Consider the following 21,206-nt stretch of genomic DNA (forward strand, 5'->3'; position numbering starts at 1 on the left):
AATGGTCAAATCCCCAACTGGAGTAACCAGCAAAGATTCATTAAAGTCATGGGGGATATGGGACATAAAATCATTTATAAAGGAAATCCCTGTATTGACAGTCACTGTAGCTGATATTGTTGGCAATGGGGTTTGTTGCAAGGATAGGTTCCTGGGTTAGTGTTTTTGTTGTGTGGTGTGTAGTTGCTGGTGAGTATTAGCTTCAGGTTGAGGCGTTGTCTGTAAGCAAGGACTAGCCTGTCTCGCAAGGTCTGTGAGAGTGAGGGATCGTCCTTCGGGATAGGTTGTAGATCCTTTATGATGTGCTGGAGAGGTTTTAGTTGGGGGCTGAAGGTGACGGCTAGTGGCGTTCTAACTAACCCAGGAACCTATCCCTGCAACAAACCCTGTTGCCAACTCTGTCCGCATATCTATTTACGGGACACCATCATAGGACCTAACCACATCAGCCACACCATCAGGGGCTCGTTCACCTGCACATCTACCAATATGATATATGCCATCATGTGCCAGCAATGCCCCTCTGCCATGGACATTGGCCAAACCGGAGAGTCTCTACGCAAAAGAATAATTGGACACAAATCAGACATCAAGAATTATAACATTCAAAAACCAGTCAGAGAACACTTCACTCTCCCTGAACACTCAATAGCAGACTTAAAAGTGGCAATTCTTCGACAAAAAATCTTCAGAAACAGACTCCAACTAGAAACTGCAGAACTGGAATTAATTTGCAAACTGGACACTATCAAACTAGGCCTGAATAAAGACTGGGAGTGGATGGGTCACTACAAATCTAATTTCCCCCTACTGTTACTCACATCTTCTTGTCAACTGTTTGAAATGCGCCACCCTGACTACATTGGCCTCATTACCACTACAAAAGTGTTTTTTCCTCCCTTGGTATTCTACTGTTGAGAATAGCCCACTTCCACCTTAATTGAATTGTCTTGTTAGCACTGACCCCTCACTTGGTAAGGCAACTCCAATCTTCTAATGTACTGTGTATTTATACCTGCCTACTGTATTTTCCACTCCATGCATCTGATGAAGTGGGTTTAGCCCATGAAAGCTTAGGCCCAAATACATTTGATAGATCATACACTACATTTAATGTCACCCTCTATAAATGAACTCATGAAAGCCACAGAGTTCCTGACAGCTTTTCTCAGGGCCTCCATGACCTCTTTATTTCTCAGGCTGTAGATGAGGGGGTTGGCCAGGGGAGTCAGGATGGTGTAGAAGACAGAGAACACTTTGTTAAGCTCTCGCAGCACCTTGGTTTTTGGTAAAATATACACAATGATTAGCGTGCCATAAAAAGTAGTCACCACAATAAGGTGAGAAGAGCAGGTGGAAAATGCTTTTTGCCTCCCAGTGCTAGAAGAGATTCTCAGGATGGCAGTTATTATACAAACGTAGGATGTCAGGGTTAATAGAAATGGTGGTAAAGTGAATAGGAAGGAGCCCAAGAAGGTCACAAGTTCCATCTGGTGGGTGACACTACAGGACAGTTTTATCACTGGAGTGAGATCACAAAAGAAATGGTCCATTTCTTTGGGGCCACAGAAAGTTAATTGTGACATTAAAAATATTATTATGGTAACAACCAAAAATGCACTTAGCCAAGACCCAGCTGCTAGGTGGAGGCAGAACCTGTCATTCATATGGGTTGAATAATGCAGTGGTTTACATATTGCTAAATACCGATCATAAGACATAGCAGCTAGTAGGTAACATTCTGTACCTACTAGAGAACCAAAGAAATATAATTGTACCAAGCAGCCGCTAACAGAAATGGTTCTGTCCCCAGTCAGGAGACTGGCCAGCATCCTGGGCAGGATGGTGGAGGTGTAGCAGGTCTCCAAGCAGGACAAGTTCCCCAGGAAGAAGTACATGGGGGTGTGAAGGTGCTGATCAACCACAACTAACACAATGATGAGGATGTTCCCAGCCAAGGTCACAATATAGATCACTAGCAACAATTGGAAGAGAAGAATCTGCAATGCGGGGAGATCCCCAAATCCCAGGAGGATGAATTCTATGATGGTTGTTTGATTTCTCCACTCTGCATTTGTCATTGTCATATCTAGGGAACACAAACAAATCCAAAAATACAACTTGAAAAGAATAAATCTAAACCATATCTTCTTTTAAATTCCAGAAATGTTCAAAACTCATCATTCCCTGCTATTTACCTTTCCAACAATTGGATCAAAACCCCAGACCATGGTATTTATTTGCCTGGTATCTCTCATTGCGGAACAAAACATGCATATTCTGCCATGCAAACTCCACCAGTAAAAGATCAAATAATGGCTCAGGCTACCCAACTTAGAGGTGGTTGGGAAATTTCTTTGTTTTGTTGTTTACCTGGGGAAAAAAAAGTTGAAAAAGAAAAAAAAAATTTTCATCTACAATTTTTGCTCATTGTTTTCAGTGTTTGGGGTTTTGGTTCTTCAAAAGAAAAAAAAAACAGAAATTTAGCAGAATATGGAAATTTTCACAAAATATTCCATTCAATTTAAAAAGCCATTTTGCTTCAAAAGAAGCACCTCAGTGAAAAAGTTTTCCCTAGCAGTATGCAGAGACCTAAGTGTTGTCATAACAGTTCAGATTATTTGCTCACCTTCTGTCACGCGTTAAATATAGGAGCAGAAAAATGCTTTCCTTCAGTGAAGACTCCACTGCTGATGATGTTTATTATTTGATACTTTTGGGGATTTCCTTATTGCTCTTTAGTGTTTTTCACTCTTGTAGGTGCTGTGATATGATAGTGATTGGTGCGGGATACTTACCTGAATAGAAGTGACAAGGATAACACCAACATCTGTGTAACGCCATTGTCAGGGATCTAGTCACGCTCCCCGTGTTGGACACACGTCAGAATGTTGTCAGGGGTTCCAAATGCTGAATGACATATGCTCTTAGCTTGCTGGTGCTGGGCCAAGTTTAGGCACTGTCCCTGGCTTTGGGACTCCAGGTTCAGAACTTTTGTCTGGCACCCCTCTTGCCAGATCCAATTGCCCAGGCCCTGAAACTAGCATCAGCTCCTCAGGCTTCCCCAGCAGCTCTTCTGCATTCCCCACAATGCCACTAAAGGTGTGAGCCCTCTGGTGAGAGCCAGCAGATGCACAGACAGACTTTGTACAGGATTCTAAAACCCCATTGCTCTTTCCTTAACAGCACGAGAGATACACAGAGCTATACAAAACAATCAACTCACCGATCCACATTTCCCTGTCTCAGCTTTCTCCGCACCCTGGAGAGTTCTCTGGGCTTGGGTGTACAGGATCCTTTGTTGGTGGCTCATGACTTCTCTACCCCAGCCAGCCTTCTCTGACTTGGCTAGTGTCAAGGCTGGATCCCCACTTTGAACTTTAGGGTACAAATGTAGGGGCCTGCATGAAAAACTTCTAAGCTTAACTACCAGCTTAGCTCTGGTTCGGCTGCCACCATTTCAATGGATTCGCTTCCTGGGAAGCCTTGAAAAACCTTCACCAAATCCCTGGTGAAAACAAATCCAAACCCCTTGGATCTTAAAACAAGGAGAAATTAACCATTCCCCCTCCTTCCTCCCACCAACTCCTGGTGAATCAAGTTCCAACCCCCCTGGGATCTACAACAGGGAGAAATTAACCATCCCCCCTCCTTCCTCCCACCAACTCCTGGTGAATCAAGATCCAAAACCCTTGGATCTTAAAACAAGGAAAAATCAATCAGGTTCTTAAAAAGAAGGCTTTTAATTAAAGAAAAAGGTAAAAATCATCTCTGTAAAATCAGTATGGAAATTAACCTTACAGGGTAATCAAACTTAAAGAGCTCAGAGGACTCCCCTCTAGTCTCAGGTTCAAAGTACAGCAAACAAAGATAAACACTCTAGTAAAAGGTACATTTACAAGTTGAGAAAAACAAAGGAAAACTAACACACCTTGCCTGGCTATTTACTTACAAGTTTGAAATAGGAGAGACTTGTTTAGAAAGATGTGGAGAACCTGTATTGATGTCTGGTCCCTCTCAGTCCCGAGAACGAACACACTCCCAAACAAAGAACACAAACAACAGCCTTCCTCCCCCCCAAGATTTGAAAGTATCTTGTCCCCTTATTGGTCCTTTAGGTCAGATGCCAGCCAGGTTACCTGAGCTTCTTAACCCTTTACAGGGAAAAGGATTTTGGAGTCTCTGGCCAGGAGGGGTTTTATAGTACTGTACCCAGGACAGCTATTACCCTTCCCTTTATAGTTATGACAGCTAGTCTGCAGCTAAACAGGATCTCCACTACAAAAGTTTCTCTGTGTCTTCTCCTCTCCTACCCAAAACTTCGTCTTCCTGTCTTAGCAAGTGTCTTGAATGTATATGTCCCCCTACCAAAACCTGGTTCCTTTGTTCTGCTCCTGGTGTTTTTCCAAATCCTTCATCACCAGCCCCCCTGCAACAATCTGGAGGAAGTAGTTTCTCCAAGCACCAGCCCACTTCCTCAGCATACCAATTGTTGAGTCAGAGTTCACCCATTAAGGTTAACAACTCTCCATTGCCCGGTAGGTACATCCTTCTGCCAGTGTTAGCAAGTGGTGTCCACATCCACTTAGAGGCATTCCTGGATACATCCATTTTATAACAACTTCATAGCATCAACCAGAATTCATAAATTGCACAGATAAATTCCCCAAATCATCACAGCCATAAACCATGACTGTATCGCTGTGAATGCAAATTTGGTATTGCTGGCCATATAAATATCTGCGTGTTTTGGAAATCCAGCTACATTTCAGTTTCAGATGAGAACATATTTCAGGCTGACACTGTATTGCACACAGAAGCATTTTCTTTTATTAGTGGGTGCTGCAGAAATTAATTTGGGGAAGTTCCAAAGGCCTGTGTTTTACATGAGGTCAGACTAGATGTTCACCATGGTACCTTCTGGCCTTGGAATCTATGAATGGTTGTATTTTTATTTCCTGATCTGTTTCTATCATTTCAAATAGGAAGGGGGGGAAAGATTGCTTTACCTTTAAGACTGATCTGCATGATCTTGAATCTCTGATATAACCTCTTCAGTCAGCCTTTTGGAGAGCCGGGTGCAGATTGCATTCTCAGCAGTCAGTCACCATCTTCTTCACTTGTCTTCATTCTCTCAGCAATGGTCCAGATGGCCTGCTTGGTTTTCTGTGCCTTGTATGTAGTACTAAAGAGCCTGTGTCTATTGTGATTCATTATTTATCCTTCATGTGAGAAGGAGGCATCTCCCTTGGCACTTCGGCTGATAGGTGCTTGAAATAAGCCAAAGGGGAAAAGCTAATCATATCTATACTCTCTAGACAGTATCAGCAGAGGTGGGAATGGAGTCAACTTCTAAACTCAAAGGGAAAATTAAGGCGTGAGAAGAACTTCTAACTCAAAGGATGTCTTTGTTTTTATTAGGTAGATGAGATGACAGCTCAGGTAACTTTCTCAGTGGCTTCCCTGAGCACCTGGCCAGCATGTCAGTTAAGAAGAGCTCCCATCCCATCCCTGCCAATTAACAGACCTTTACCCAACCCCCTTTGGTGCCATGTCATGTCTCTGCACTTCCCTTCCCCTTCCAGCATGTGCATCGAGGTGGGAAGGTCATAACAGTGTGTGTGGGGGGGTCCCTGACAGCATCTCACAGGAGATGGGAGTCTCAAGAAGTCACAAAGGAAGCTGGTGAGCAGCAATGAGAAGGGAAATGCAGAGATAGGACAGGGCAAACTGTGCCTCCCACCCATCACATCTACAGTGGGCACAGACGAGAGCTCAGCAAATCCATGAAGGTTATGTGTCTGTACCTGGAGGCTCCTCAAGACCGTGTGTTGATTTCTGTGTAAATCTTTCCAGTCTTTCTTAAGAGATTTGCTTTCTTCTCTCCTTTATGCTTTCTTGGCCTGGGATGCACACTTGGCCATCGCTTGGTATCATGACCTTTCACTCTGACTGACTCCTCACAGAATTGATGTTATATTCTTCATTTTTAATTGCTTCCTCCACAGATAGCAGACTTTTCCCTCTATCACAGTGGTCCCAAACTTTAACAACCTGTGAACCCCTTTCACTAAAATGTCAAGTCTCGCAACCCCCCTCCTAAAAATGAATATTTCCAGGGATTTTCTCTTTTACCTGAGTATAAATTATAAAAGCAGTGATCTTGGAAATATAAAAGTTGTTTTTATGACATGCTTATTACACACTATTTATTATTTATCATTACAGTATTTGTATAACATTATGAAAATGGCAACACTCTTCCAAGATCTCACTTTCATAGCTTGTATCACTTTGAATAAGCCTGTTATAAGATAAGGCTCTTATGTTTCATCAAGGAGTATCAGGTGTAAAACAGCATGAAGGTATGTAAAAAGCCAACTCAAAGAGTCCCTCCTACACAAGCATTCAGGTCTTGAGCAATCCAGGCAAGCAACGCACGTTACAACAAAGCTTAAACTTATTCTTCATAATAATTTTTAAAAGAATACTAGCTGCCTATTTAATTTTAAAAACAGCAAAAAATATCCACCTCCCTTTCCATTTCTTATAAGGAGTCTTGAAGTTTAAATCTCCTCAGTGTGATAGATATGTTTGCTTTGATCTGCTTAGCTCTTGGAAGTCTAGGGGCTCCGGGCTGCCTTCCCTGTGCTGCCCGGGGTCCCTAGGGACAGCTCTGTCCGCCATTAGGGATTTTTTTCCTGAGAACCCCCTGTAACATTTTGCAAACCCCCAGGGGTTCACGAACCCCACTTTGGGAACCTCTGTATCATATCATCGGATGTACAACATCTCCACATCTTGCTTGATATTCATAATTTTATGCAGCCCCATGGTTTTATATTAATAATAATAATAATAATAATTAATAATAAATAATGTAATTATTATTGAGTGCATGAGTGCAGGCACTGGGCTAGATGGCCTCTCAAGGTCCCTTCCAGTCCTATGATTCTATTTTCTGTGACCTAACTCACTTATTTTTAACACTTGGGATTGGCCATCCTGCCAAAACCAAAAATAAAGCAGCAGCAGATCCTACCCAATGACAGACACAAAGACACACTCATATACACACAGAAAGAAACACAACAAATCACACACACACAAACACACACAAACACACACAAACATACACACACACACACACACACACTAGGATTGCCAACCCCAACCATTCAAAAATCATGAGTCAGCCCCAAAAATCGCATGAGGTTGGTTGAAAATCATGAGATAAACAAAAGCCAAACAGAAATTGCAGGGTGCTTTTTATTTGCATTCTTGTTTCTGAGCCTTTTGGTGTATGTGGTCACATTTTCAAGCATTCCACCACCGTTGTGATCGTGACTGCAGCAGGGTCACAGACAGAGTGAAATTCATCTGTAGCAATGGCCAAGACAGACTCATGTCCCACTCACATTCCCCCTTAAGCCTGAGGATTTTAGAGTATGTTTACACTGCAATCACAGAGAGTGACGGCAGCAGGGGTAGATATACCCACTCTATCTTTTATCTAGCGAGCTTAAGGACCAAAAGCCATGAAGCAGGGGCAGCATGGGCTGTACAAACCTGGCCCAGGACTCTGGGTACATACTTGGGTGGTTAGCCTGCTGTTGGCCAAGAGAAATGTTATACGTACTGCACACTACATTTATATGTATTACACATCACATGATAAACATTAGCACAAAGTTATGCTACATTGTATTAGGTTCACTCTTGCTCCCTTGTGACAAGAGCTATATGTCCCATAATACACAGCAAGGCTAAATGGAGTGTTTGGCACTAGAGAATATAAATCCTGTCAAAATCAGGATATGTGAGTGTTCTACCCTGGTACAAGTTAAGGAATGCCTTCATGCCTCACTGGTTTGGAATGCTGTGTTCAAAAATAAGAGCTATAGGGTACATCATGGTACCAGAAAAAACAAAGTATAAAATCATGACTAGTGTGGACAAAGTAAATAAGGAAGTGTTATTTACTCCTTTGCATAACACAAGAACTAGGGGGTTACCAAAGGAAATTAATAGGCAGCAGATTTAAAATAAACAAAAGGAAGTATTTTTCACACAACACACAGTCAACCTGTGGAACTCCTTGCCAGAGGATATCATTGTGATGTTGCACACCATATGATTTTATGAAAATATGCTAATGAGTGTGAATATAATGAACTGGAATATGCTTCATGCAAAAGGTCTCTTGTAAGGTATCATTACAAAGCTTATAATCTACTTAGTGTGTTCATCCTATTTGTATGCATGTATCATTCTTGTATCTGAAACTAGAAATATGAAATATAATTCTAAGGTCCTATTGTAATTATGCAAAGTGTGGGCCATTAATGGTGGTTTGGAATCTTGATGACTCCCATTAACCAAGACAATTGGTTGTAAATGGCTCTGTTTACTTGTAAGCCTTTTTGTATACGTGGGTGCCAGCAAGTGGGTAATGAAGTCTTACAGTGACATGTGATCACTGGAATCCATCTTTAACCTGGTGCTTTTCCATTTAGAAAGATGGATGGGAACCCAGAGAGAGATGAAGGATTCCCGCTTTGTGCCAAAGATATATAAGGTGATAGAACAGAAGAAAGAGGGTTCCAGTCATGAGAAGTCCCCTAGTTACCACCTGAGCTGGAGCTAACAAGAACTGTACCAAGGAAAGAATTGGGCCCAGACTGGGAAGGAGTACAATCTGTGAAAGAAGCTTATTGGAACATCTCTGAGGGTGAGATTTTATCTGTAATCAGTTTCTTAATGTATTAGGCTTACACTTGCATGTTTTGTTTTATTTTGCTTGGTAATTTACTTTGTTCTGTCTGTTATTACTTGAAACCACTTAAATCCTACCTTATATACTTAATAAACTCACTTTTGGTATTAATTAACCCAGAGTAAGTGATGAATACCTGGGGCAGCAAACAGCTGTGCTTATCTCTCTATCAGTGTTTTAGAGGGTGGACAATTTATGAGTTTACCCTGTATAAGCTTTATACAAAGTAAAATGGATTTATTTGGGATTTGGATCCCATTGGGAGCTGGGTGTCTGGGTACTGGAGAGAGGAGCACTTGTTAAGCTGTTTTCAGTTAAGTCTGCAGCTTTGGGGGTGTGGTTCAGACCATGGGTCTGTGTTGCAGCAGGCTTGCGTGTCTGGCTCAACAAGACAGGGTTCTGGAGTCCCAAACTGGCAGAGAAAATGGGCTCAGAGGTAGTCTCAGCACATCAGGTGACAGTCCCAAGGAGGTCTCTGTGACCGAACCCGTCACAATCATGAAGGCCAAAACTATAACAGGGTTCAAAAAAGAACTAGATATGTTCGTGGAGGATAGGTCCATCAATGGCTATGAGCCAGGATGGACAGGGATGGTGTCCTTAGCCTCTGTTTGCCAGAAGCTGGGAATGGGCGAGAAGGGATGGATCACTTGATGACTGCCTGTTCTGTTCATTTCCTCTGGGGCCCCTGGCATTGGCCACTGTCAGGAGACAGGATACTGGGCTAGATGGACCTTTGGTCTGATCCACTATGGCTGTTCTTATGTTCTTAAATAAAAAGCTGATTGGTGAATTCTTGTCTTGGGTGATCTATAGAGTTCTTGTAACTGGTATCTATCAATATAACTAATTCAGGGGTGGGGGCATACTTTGGGAGTGTACCTTCTGTGCAAGATGAACCAACATGGTACATGGAATAGTTTCCCAGAAGGATCAGTAATATAGTAACTCTTTCAGGTACTGCACTATTATTGACTTTTAGCAATAAATTAAGGTATGTTGGTTATTTGGTCTTCTGAACATTTATCATCATGAACTACACATGTGTTCAATCTTCTTCTTCTTTTGTTTGGCTGGTGCAGAGCATGCACTACCATGTCCCCTGAGGTCGATCAAGCCAGATGGCACCATCAGGAGTGACAGAATTTATTGCAGTGATGCCTCCTTCATATATATATAAACTGGGCAGTAGGTGGTGATATGTTTGATTGTCTGTCATGGGGATCTGCCCCACCATGCTGGGGACTCCTTGATTTTCCATTTGTGCATTAGATATCTGCATCTACCATAGTTGGTTCGGATTCAGTTCAGAGTTGACCAAGATGTTCGTGTTCAATCAATTGGCTGTACTATTAGTCAGCACCACGCTGAAGTGCATGTTATTGTGGCTTCCCTTGGTACTAATGCTAGCTAGATTAAAGCTAACACTGGTATGTTGACATGTGATGATGATGATGATGATGTTTTGTATTGCAATAGCACCTTGGTCCCCAGTCATGGACCAAGACACCATTGTGCTAGGTGCTGTACAAACATATAACAAAAAGAATATCCTTACCCAAGGAGCTTTCAATGTAAGTACAAGACAAGAGACAACAGATGGATACAGATAGACCAGCAGGGGAGTACAAGGAAACAATGAGATAATATTGGTCAGCGTCATAGGTAGTGGTCTCAGCTCCCCAGTTTCCTAACTGTCGTCACGTTTTTTTGCAGATATTACGGTAAAGGAGATTTTAAAGCAGGAATGTGAAGGAGGATAATGAGGTTGCTTTGTGGATGTTTATGGGGGCTCCCCCAGGCATGAGGGGCAGCATGGGAGAAAACATGAAGCTGCTTGTTTGAAAACTTAACAAGAGGGCAATGGAGGCTGGCATTGATGGGCTGATCAGAGGTGGGAGTCGACATCTTGATAGTGTCAGGCTGGAGGGAGGTTACCAGTGGAGTTCCTCAAGGTTCGGTTTTGGGTCCTATTTTATTTAATCTATTCATTAATGACCTCGGAACCAAATGTAGGAGTGGGCTGATAAAGTTTGTGGATGACACAAAGTTGGGAGGTATTGCTAATTCGGAGAAGGATCGGGATATCCTGCAGGGAGATTTAGATGACCTTGTAAACTGGAGTAATAGTAATAAGATGAAATTTAATAGTGAGAAGTGTAAGGTTATGCATTTAGGGATAACTAACAAGAATTTTAGTTATAAGCTGGGGACGCATCGGTTGGAAGTAACGGAAGAGGAGAAGGACCTCGGAGTCCTGGTTGATCGCAGGATGACTATGAGTCGGCAATGTGACGGGGCCATGAAAAAAGCTAATGCGGTCTTGGGATGCATTAGGCGAGGTATTTCTAGTAGGGATAGGGAGGTGCTGGTTCCGTTATACAAGGCACTGGTGAGACCTCATTTGGAGTACTGTGTACAGTTCTGGTCTCCCATGTTTAAAAAGGATGAAATCAAACTGGAACGGGTACAGAAAAGGGCCACTAGGATGGTCCGAGGAATGGAAAATCTGTCGTATGAAAGGAGACTCGAGGAGCTCGGTTTGTTTACCTTAACCAAAAGAAGGCTGAGGGGGGATATGATTGCTCTCTTTAAATATATCACAGGGATAAATATCAGGGAGGGAGAGGAATTATTTCAGCTCAGTACTAATGTGGACACTAGAACGAATGGATATAAACTGGCCGTCGAGAAGTTTAGGCTTGAAATTAGACGAAGGTTTCTAACCATCAGAGGGGTGAAGTTTTGGAATAGCCTTCCGAGGGAAACAGTGGGGGAGAAAGACCTCTCTGGCTTTAAGATCAAGCTTGATAAGTTTATGGAGGGGATGGTTTGATGGGATACAGTGATTTTAGTCAATAGGTCGATAACAATGGTCAATGTTGGGATATTAAAAGTTACTACAGAGAACTTTTCCAGAAGGTCTGGCTAGAGAATCTTGCCCGCAATGCTCGGGGATCAGCTGATCGCCATATTTGGGGTCGGGAAGGAATTTTCCTCCGGGGTAGATTGGCAGAGGCCCTGGAGGTTTTTCGCCTTCCTCCGCAGCATGGGGCAGGGGTCACTTGCTGGAGGATTCTGAGCGACTAGAAGTCTTTAAATAATGATTTGGGAGTTCTACAGCTAAGTCAAGGGAGAGAATTCTTCCAGGAGTGGGTGGGTCAGGTTTTGTGGCCTGCATCATGCGAGAGGTCAGACTAGATGATCATAATGGTCCCTTCTGACCTTTGAGTCTATGAGTCTATGAGTCTAAAGAAAGATGGGGATAGGCCAGGAAGGGTCTTGAAAATGAAGACCAATAGATTATGTTTGATGTGATGGAGAATAGGAAGCCTATGAACGGATGCAAAGAGAAGGGTGACATGGTCAAAGACATGAACTAGGAAAAGTGTTCTCAGGAAGAGCTACTCTGCTTACCAACTGGCCTCATGTAACTTGCATGACCTTCAACTTGAGAGTAGATTTCAGTTGTGACCCACTATAGAGTGCATCATAGTAATCTGCTTTGGAGCTGACCAAGTTATAGAGGGGTCCACAGCTCAGAAGAGGGGTCCCTACCTCCAGTTCTGAACTCAGGTAACAACTGGTAGGCACATTCCCTCAGTTAACCAAGGGAAGGATGGTCTTGTGGTTCAGGAGACTTGGAGGAGACTTGAGAGACCAGCTCTGCCAAAGATTCACTTGTGACCTTAGGCAAGTCATATAGGGCCAGATTTTTAAAGGTACTTTGGTGCCTAATGAAATTTTCAAAAGCATCTAGCTGCTTAACAATGGGTGATTTCAATGGGTGTTACGTGCATAGGTATTTTTGAAAATCCCTTTAGGCACCTAGATACCTTTAAAAATCTGGCCCTACATGCCTATCTGCATCTTTAGCTACCTAAATACCTTTGTAGACATGGTCCAAGGATAATTTTGAAAATGGGACTTGGGATTCTAAGTCACTTAGTTGCTTTGGACAATTTTAACCTTAGGCAAAAAATGTCTAAAGTAAGAAAATACATGTGGGCGCCTAAATCCTCATTTATGTGTTTGAGGATTAGAATTTCAAAAGCATTTCAAATTTGTGACAAAATTAACCTTTTTTCCCCTCATCAGAATTTCACCTTTTTTCATCAATGTTTTGAAATACAACATTTTCAACCAGAAAAATAGGACAAATTTTTCATGCCCACAAGCATGAACAATTATCTATTTCTTTGTATCGGCATTTCAAATTGATGGAAAATGTCAGTAACAAAATGTGAAACTCCAAACATTTCAACTAGCTGTAAACTGACCAGGTGGTGAGTGAGGGTGATGGAAAGAAGGACATGTTTATCTTAGCAGTTCTCCTCTCTCCTTTACTTTCCTTTTGAGGATTGAAGTCTATTCCTTTGGCTGTTTGTACAGTCTAGCGAATAAGCATGTTATTAACATTCCCCTTCTCATTAATTTTGAAAACTCAGCAGCAAAAGAGTCAAGATGCACCTTCCTATTGGAAGGATAAATATTGAGTTAGGAAAGGCACTCATTTGCTGTCACTGGATATAACACAAGACATACCACATGGGACAAGAGAATCAGGTCTCATTTCTGAGAGAATTGAAGCACATGAGATAGATGGGGAGTCCAGACAGCCTGCAGAAATGGCATATGTGATACTGAGTGAAGGAGTCAGATCAGGGTTTAAATATTGTGTCCATCATTCTGAAAGGTAAAGTAACCATTTAATAACTCCTTTTATTTGCAAATATGAGAATCAGATAGGGAAATGAAATTGAGGGATTAAGTGATCTTGTTCATCCATTACCACCACCCCGCCCCAGAGCAGGATTTTATCATATTGTTGCACTTCCTTCATATTTTATCATATTGAGGCCCTGGATAGATATGATTATATGGTAAACAGCTGTAAAGGGCTTCAGTCTCCAATGAAAATTTCAGCCTTAAGCATTGATAGATTCCAAGGCCAGAAGGGGCCATTGTGAGCATCTAGTCTGACCTCCTGCATAACACAGGCAATAGAACTTTCCCAAAAATAATTCCTAGAGCAGATCTTTTAGATAAACATCCAATCTTGATTTTAAAATTACCAGTGATGGAGAATCCACCATGACCCATGGTAAATTGTTCTACTTGTTAATTACTCTCACTGTTAAAAATTTACACCTTATTTCCAGTCTGAATTTGTCTAGGCTCAAATTCCAGCAACTGGATAGTGTTAGACCTTTCTCTGCTAAGTTGAAGAGCCCATTATTACATATTTGTTCCCCACATAGGTATTTACACACTGTCATCATGTCACCTCTTAACCTTCTCTTTGTTAAGCTAAATAGATTGAGCTCCTTGAGTCTATCTCTATAAAGCAGGTTTTCTAATCCTTTAATCATTCTCAGGGCTCTTCTCTGAACCCTCTCCAATTTGTCAACATCTTTCTTGCACTGTGGGCAACAGAACTGGACACAGGATTCCAGCAGTGGCCACACCAGTGTCAAATACAGAGGTAAAATAACCTCTCTACTCCTACTCAAGATTCCCCTATTTATGCATCCAAGGATTGCATTAGCCCTTTTGGCCACAGCACTGCACTAGGAGCACATCTGCACTTGATTATCCACCACCACTCCAATCTTTTTCTGAGTCAGTCCTTCCCAGGATACAGCCCCACATCCTGTAAGTATGGCCACCATTCTTTGTTCCTAGATGCATATATTTACATTTAGCCATATTAAAATGCAAATTGCTTGTGCCCAGTTTACCAAGTGATCCAGATCATTCTGTATCAGTGGCTTTTCCTCTTCTTATTTACCACTCCCCCAATTTTTTTTTCGCCTGAAAACTTTCTCAGTGAAGATTTTATGTTTTCTTCCACTGATGAAGCTGAAAACTGTCTTCACTTCCCTCTAAACCAAGTCAGGGTTTTTTTTTAGCTAATACCTATTTCTTCCTTAAGTGTGTCTTTTTGGGTGACTAGTAAAGCATCCTTAAATGATTCCCAATTATCATTCACATTTTTCTAACTAAATCATTCCTCCCAGCTGATTTGGCTCATAACTGTTTTCAACTTTGTATAGTTGGCCCTGTTAAAGCCCCAAGTATACATATATATGACTGCTCTAAACGTTATACTTTTTGCACATTGTATGTGTGGTTAAGTCATGATCACTTGTACTTAAGTTACCATGAATTTTTAGTTCTGTGATCAGTTCCTCTTTATCTGTCAATACAAGGTCTAATATAGAATTCCCCAATATAGGATTCAACACCTTTTGCATTCGGGAATTATCATCTATAATGTTTAGAAATTCAAGGGATGTTTTAGCATGAGACCTGCAGCAAATGTCACTCAAATTGGAGTCCCCTGTGATCATTCATTTTTTTTTCTTACACATTGTAGACAGTTGGGTCATTCTGTTCAATGGGAGTCAGGCCCATGATGTGCTTAGGCATTTTTGTCAATCCCACTAGGCTCCTATCGGCCCCTTTAGGTACCTAAATACATTTGAAAAGCTGTCCATAGGAGCCTAACTCCCTTAGGCTCCTTTGAAATTCCTAGTCAGGGAGAGAAATATTTGCTCCTGGAGGCTGAAGACTTTTGAAAATCTAGTCACTTATTTAGGTGATTCCACTCTCATTCTCATGCTCTTTCTCTTTTAGGTTGTTTTATTATTATTATTATTTATTATACAAATCACTGTAGAATCTATGTCCTGACAAACTAATTTTCAGCTTCGGACATCTCTGATTATGTCTGGGAGAAATCATTGATATCCCACCTGAAGCAGAAAAGGCAGGCACAAGAATGGCTGAAAGAAACAAATGGGTGGTGTTAGCAGGAAGGAAACTAGATCTGCAAATCCTCACTGAAGAAAGAAAAGAATTGCTCAAGCCTAACTCTCCGCTGATTCTCTGATACAAAACAGCTATAGCCATGATGACAGAGAACTGGGTTTTTTTTAACTTAAACTGAAGGGAAAGTGTGTGCATTAAAAACTGTGCATAACACCTTTGGAAACTATGACCTATTTTTTACTGGCTCAGAGGAAGCAATGGGATTGGGTGTAAATCAGGAGTAACTCCATTGAAGCTCTTCATCTGAAACATCTAGTACTGACCACTCATGGGGATGTGTTGCACTTCATGATTTATGGCATTAACTGACCAACTCTACTCGGAAGGTATGACAGTCTGTAACCCTATATTGACCCCTTTTAAAGGACTACGATAAATCTTGTACAAAGTAGGCCTTGTGAGGTATTGTTTGTAAACTCATAATCTGCTGATTATTATTGTTTTGGTAAAATATGTGGGGTAGCATTGTATGTAGGGTTATAAGATTACACTGTATGATGTTACCAAGACATGTTCCAACATATTATGGAGGACAGTCACAAACCAGTTACAGAGACAAAAGGCTAGCCAAGAGCTCAGCCAGGTGACCACAGGATCAAATGGGCCATCAACAGATTAAGTGGCCACTTTTTGGCAGGAGAGAGGATGTCGGCAAAAAAACTACATTTTGAAAAAGAAGCAGCTTAAGCTTCTTGTCCACACAAACTTTCTGTCTCCTGAACCTGAACGGGAGATGATTCTTGTTCAAGAGACATAACAATACAAGGTGAGAGCAGACAACCAAAATCATCTCTCCCTTTCTCTCTTCCAACAGCATCAGCAATACCTGAAGAACAAAGGAGCAGAATTGGACTTGGGGAGGGATCCTGACTGAAAGATTCAGCCAGTAAGACTGTTGCAACTTGTGGTGAGAGAGACCTTTGTTTTGAATTCACTTAGCTTGTTAAGTTAAATATTAGTTTTGTTTTACCTTTTTCATAGATTCATAGATTCATAGATTCTAGGACTGGAAGGGACCTCGAGAGGTCATCAAGTCCAGTCCCCTGCCCGCATGGCAGGACCACATGCTGTCTAGACTATTCCTGATAGACATTTATCTAACCTACTCTTAAATATCTCCAGAGATGGAGATTCCACATCCTCCCTAGGCAATTTATTCCAGTGTTTAATCACCCTGACAGTTAGGAACTTTTTCCTAATGTCCAACCTAGACCTCCCTTGCTGCAGTTTAAGCCCATTGCTTCTTGTTCTATCCTTAGAGGCTAAGGTGAACAAGTTTTCTCCCTCCTCCTTATGACATCCTTTTAGATATCTGAAAACTGCTATCATGTCCCCTCTCAGTCTTCTCTTTTCCAAACTAAATAAACCCAATTCTTTCAGCCTTCCTTCATAGGTCATGTTCTCAAGACCTTTAATCATTCTTGTTGCTCTTCTCTGGACCCTTTCCAATTTCTCCACATCTTTCTTGAAATGCGGTGCCCAGAACTGGACACAATACTCCAGCTGAGGCCTAACCAGAGCAGAGTAGAGCGGAAGAATGACTTCTCATGTCTTGCTCACAACACACCTGTTAATACATCTCAGGATCATGTTTGCTTTTTTTGCAACAGCATCACACTGTTGACTCATATTTAGCTTGTGGTCCACTATAACCCCTAGATCCCTTTCTGCCATACCCCTTCCTAGACAGTCTCTTCCCATTCTGTATGTGTGAAACTGATTTTTTCTTCCTAAGTGGAGCACTTTGCATTTGTCTTTGTTAAACTTCATCCTGTTTAACTCAGACCATTTCTCCAATTTGTCCAGATCATTTTGAATTATGACCCTGTCCTCCAAAGCAGTTGCAATCCCTCCCAGTTTGGTATCATCTGCAAACTTAATAAGCGTACTATCTATGCCAATATCTTAGGCTAGGTCTACACTACCCGCCTGAATTGGCGGGTAGAAATCGACCTCTCGGGGATCGATTTATCGCGTCCCGTCGGGACGCGACAATCAATCCCCGAATCGACGCTCTTACTCCACCAGTGGAGGTGGGAGTAAGCGCCGTCGACAGGAAGCCGCAGAAGTCGATTTTGCCGCCGTCCTCACAGCGGGGTAAGTCGGCTGCGATACGTCGAATTCAGCTACGCTATTCACGTAGCTGAATTTGCATATCTTAAATCGACTCCCCCCGTAGTGTAGATGTACCCTAAGTCGTTAATGAAGATATTGAACAGAGCCGGTCCCAAAACGGACCCCTGCGGAACCCCACTCATTATGCCTTTCCAGCAGGATTGGGAACCATTAATAACAACTCTCTGAGTATGGTTATCCAGCCAGTTATGCACCCACCTTATAGTAGCCCCATCTAAATTGTATTTGCCTAGTTTATCGATATTTATTTCTTTGTAACCATTCCTGAGCTGTATCCCTCATTACTTGTAATTAAGGCTACATTTTAGTCACTGGTATTTTTAGTAAAAGTCATATACAGGTCATGGGCGACAAAAAATCACGGCCCATGACCTGTCCATGACTTGTACTATATACCCCTGACTAAATATGGGTGCTCTGGGGGGGTGGCCTGGGGATGGCCTGGGTGCTCTGGGGGTGCCAGCCAGGGACCCCTGCTGCTGCTGTGGGGGGTTGGCGGGCTCCCTACCTGGCTCCAGCTCCCTGGAAGCGGTGACATGTCCCTCGGCTCCTAGGCAGAGGCACAGCCAGGGGGATACGCGTGCTGCCTCCACCCTGAGCGATGGCTCCGCAGCTCCCATTGGCTGGGAACCATGGCCAATGGGAGCTGCAGGGGCAGCACCTGCAGGGGGAGGCAGTGTGCAGAGCCGCCTGGCTGCGCCTCCACCTAGGAGCCAAGGGAGGGACATGTCGCCGCTTCCAGAGATCCTCATAAGGTAAGCGCTGCCCAGAATCCACAAACCCTTCCGTGCCCCAACCCCCTGCACTAGCCTTGAGCCCCCTCCCACACTCTAACACCTGCTGCTGCTGGGAGGGGGAGCGTGATGGCTCGAGACTCCCGCAGCAGCGGGCGGTGCGGCTTGTCACGGGGCTGCCCGAGCTACTCATGCGGCCCCCAGGCCAGTCGCACCGGCCAATGCAGATGTCACAGAGGTCCTGGAAAGTCATGGAATCCATGACTTCTGTGACCTCCATGACCAACTCACAGCCTTATCTGTAATGACTTAAAATCTATCTTGCTGTGGTTAATAAATTTGTTTTATTATTTTATCTAAACCAATGTATTTGGATTGAAGTGTTTGGCAACTCCATTTTAGATAACGGGATTTGAGTGTATCAGTTTCATAGAATCATAGAAGATTAGGGTTGGAAGAGACCTCAGGAGGTCATCTAGTCCAACCCCCTGCTCAAAGCAGGACAACCCCAACCAAATCATCCCAGCCAGGGCTTTGTCAAGCCAGGCCTTAAAAACCTCTAAGGATGGAGATTCCACCACCTCCACCTTTCTATTGATGAAGTGACAGACTTTATATGAGCTTATCTAGAAGGAGAGAGCTGGGCTGTACAAGACGCACATTTCTGGGGGGAAGTCAGGGACTGGGAGTTTGCAGGTGTTCTGAAGTGTAATTCAAGAGTGGCTGGTTATAGCAGTCGTACAATATAGCTGGGAGTGATTTACATGCTGGAGATTGTGTGTGAACAGACTAGGTGTGGTGGCATTCACAGTGAAGTAGTGTAAAAGGCACCCCAGATTGGAGAATGGAGGGGACACAGCTGTTCAACAGTCCGGATTGTACCCTGGGGAATGTCACGGAAGGAAAAATGAATATTGACTTTAGAGTTTGGGATTGTAAAAATTGTCTAAGGCAGTTGAGTACTCATATTCCACTGTGAGGAGATAGGACACCAAAGAAGATGAAAGAGTTTGGATGGCACCAGCCAGGTGTGTGGATAAACAGAGCATCTGCTTGAACTCTCACAAGAGGAGATTGGTTACCAGAATTATAATGAATTTGTATAGTGGGAATATCAGACATTCAAACTGCTGGGAGCCAAATACATGGTTGGTTAAAATGTCAAGGTACGGGAAGTTCACCTTTCTGATCTGGGGTCTTGACCCACCTATTGGGAAAGTAAATAGCCCAGCACTTGGGTAAAGAACCCAGATCCCAGAAGAAAGGTGAGGATTTTGGTATTCCTGGGATTAAATAAAAGATGCTTGGCTAAAATTTAAAAGTATCTCCTTAAATTTAAATGGCTGAGATTATTTTCTTTCCCCTAGATGCAATCAGCGGCAAACACTGAGTGGGGAAATCAATCGATAATCACAGAATTCATCTTCCTGGGATTTGAGAATATTCAGGAATTGCAGGTTCTTCTCTTCCTCGTATTTCTAGTGATCTACATTGTGACCGTGATCGTGAACGTGCTCATCATCGCCCTAGTTATGGCTGCTCAGCACCTTCACACCCCCATGTACTTCTTCCTAGGGAATTTGGCCTGCTTGGAGACCTGCTACACCTCCATCATCCTGCCCAGGCTGCTGGCCAGTCTCCTGACTGGGGACAGAACCATCTCTGTCATGGGCTGTATTACACAAATGTATTTTTTTGGTTCTTTGGCAGCTACAGAATGTTACCTCCTCGCAGCAATGTCTTATGATCGGTATCTGGCAATATGTAAACCACTGCATTATGCAACCTGTATGACAGGCAGGTTCTGCCTTCAGCTCACAGCTGGGTCTTGGATAAGTGCATTACTGGCTATGAGCATAATAGTATGGTTCGTGTCACAGTTAACTTTCTGTGGCCCCAATGAAATTGACCATTTCTTTTGTGAGCTCACCCCAGTGGTAAAACTCTCCTGAAGTGACACCAACGTCGTAGAATTTGTAACGTTCCTATTTGCCTATTTTTTCACTCTGCCCCCATTTCTATTAACCATTATCTCCTATGTTCTTATTATACCCACCATCCTGAGAATCTCTTCCATCACTGGAAAGCAAAAGGCATTTTCCACCTGCTCCTCTCACCTCATAGTTGTTACAATTTTCTACGGGACACTAATAATTGTCTATGTGTTACCGAAAAACACACTCAGAGATTTAAACAAATTGTTTTCTGTCTTCTACACTGTCTTAACTCCTATGGTCAATCCCCTTATATATAGCCTGAGAAACAAAGATGTAAAGCAGGCTCTGAAAAAATATGCCAGTATGTTTTTGGCTTTCCCAAGAATTCAGACAATCAGAGCTAATCCATTCAGGATAACACCAAGTTGAAAGAACCCAGCTTATATTTAAACAAAAAAATGACAATTTTTCAGAAACTAAATTGTTCAGAAAAAATTTAGTTCATTTGTTTTTGAAATTTTCTTCTTTCTTTTTTCCATTGGAACTTGCCATGAGAATTTGTTGTTTTTGTTTGTTTGTTTGTTTGTTTGTTTTATCTTTATTTTTCACTTTTTCACTTCTTTTTTTCCCTTTTCTTCCCCCTTTTCCCCTAAATCCCCCTTTTCAGTGGCAAAATAGGAAAAAGAAAAACATGGGGAAGGGGAATAAAGGGGAAAGGAAAGGGAAAAATCTAGAGAGATTGTGGAAAAAGCAAGAAACAAACATCAGACCACATAGTAAATGATTTCT

At 42.4% G+C, this 21,206-nt stretch overlaps 1 protein-coding gene and 1 pseudogene across 1 annotated transcript; one reads left to right on the plus strand and one right to left on the minus strand.

Annotated features, from left to right (window-relative positions):
- Window positions 1-1,097: 1,097 nt before the first annotated feature.
- On the minus strand, window positions 1,098-2,081 carry LOC103307055 (olfactory receptor 11A1-like). Its single transcript, XM_008177073.3, has one exon. It carries the CDS (start codon window positions 2,079-2,081, stop codon window positions 1,098-1,100), a length of 984 nt encoding a protein of 327 aa, XP_008175295.3.
- A 17,766-nt stretch (window positions 2,082-19,847) lies between these two features.
- Window positions 19,848-20,846, plus strand: LOC103307056 (olfactory receptor 6B1-like; annotated as a pseudogene).
- The last annotated feature ends 360 nt before the right edge of the window (window positions 20,847-21,206 follow it).

The sequence above is a fragment of the Chrysemys picta genome, chromosome 13 (genome assembly GCF_011386835.1).
Source record: "Chrysemys picta bellii isolate R12L10 chromosome 13, ASM1138683v2, whole genome shotgun sequence".
In the NCBI taxonomy this organism is placed as follows: domain Eukaryota; kingdom Metazoa; phylum Chordata; order Testudines; family Emydidae; genus Chrysemys; species Chrysemys picta.

What these genes read in the sequence shown, in the direction of transcription:
- LOC103307055 (XM_008177073.3), bottom strand. Translation starts at nt 2,081, where the DNA reads ATGACAAATGCAGAGTGGAGAAATCAAACAACCATCATAGAATTCATC.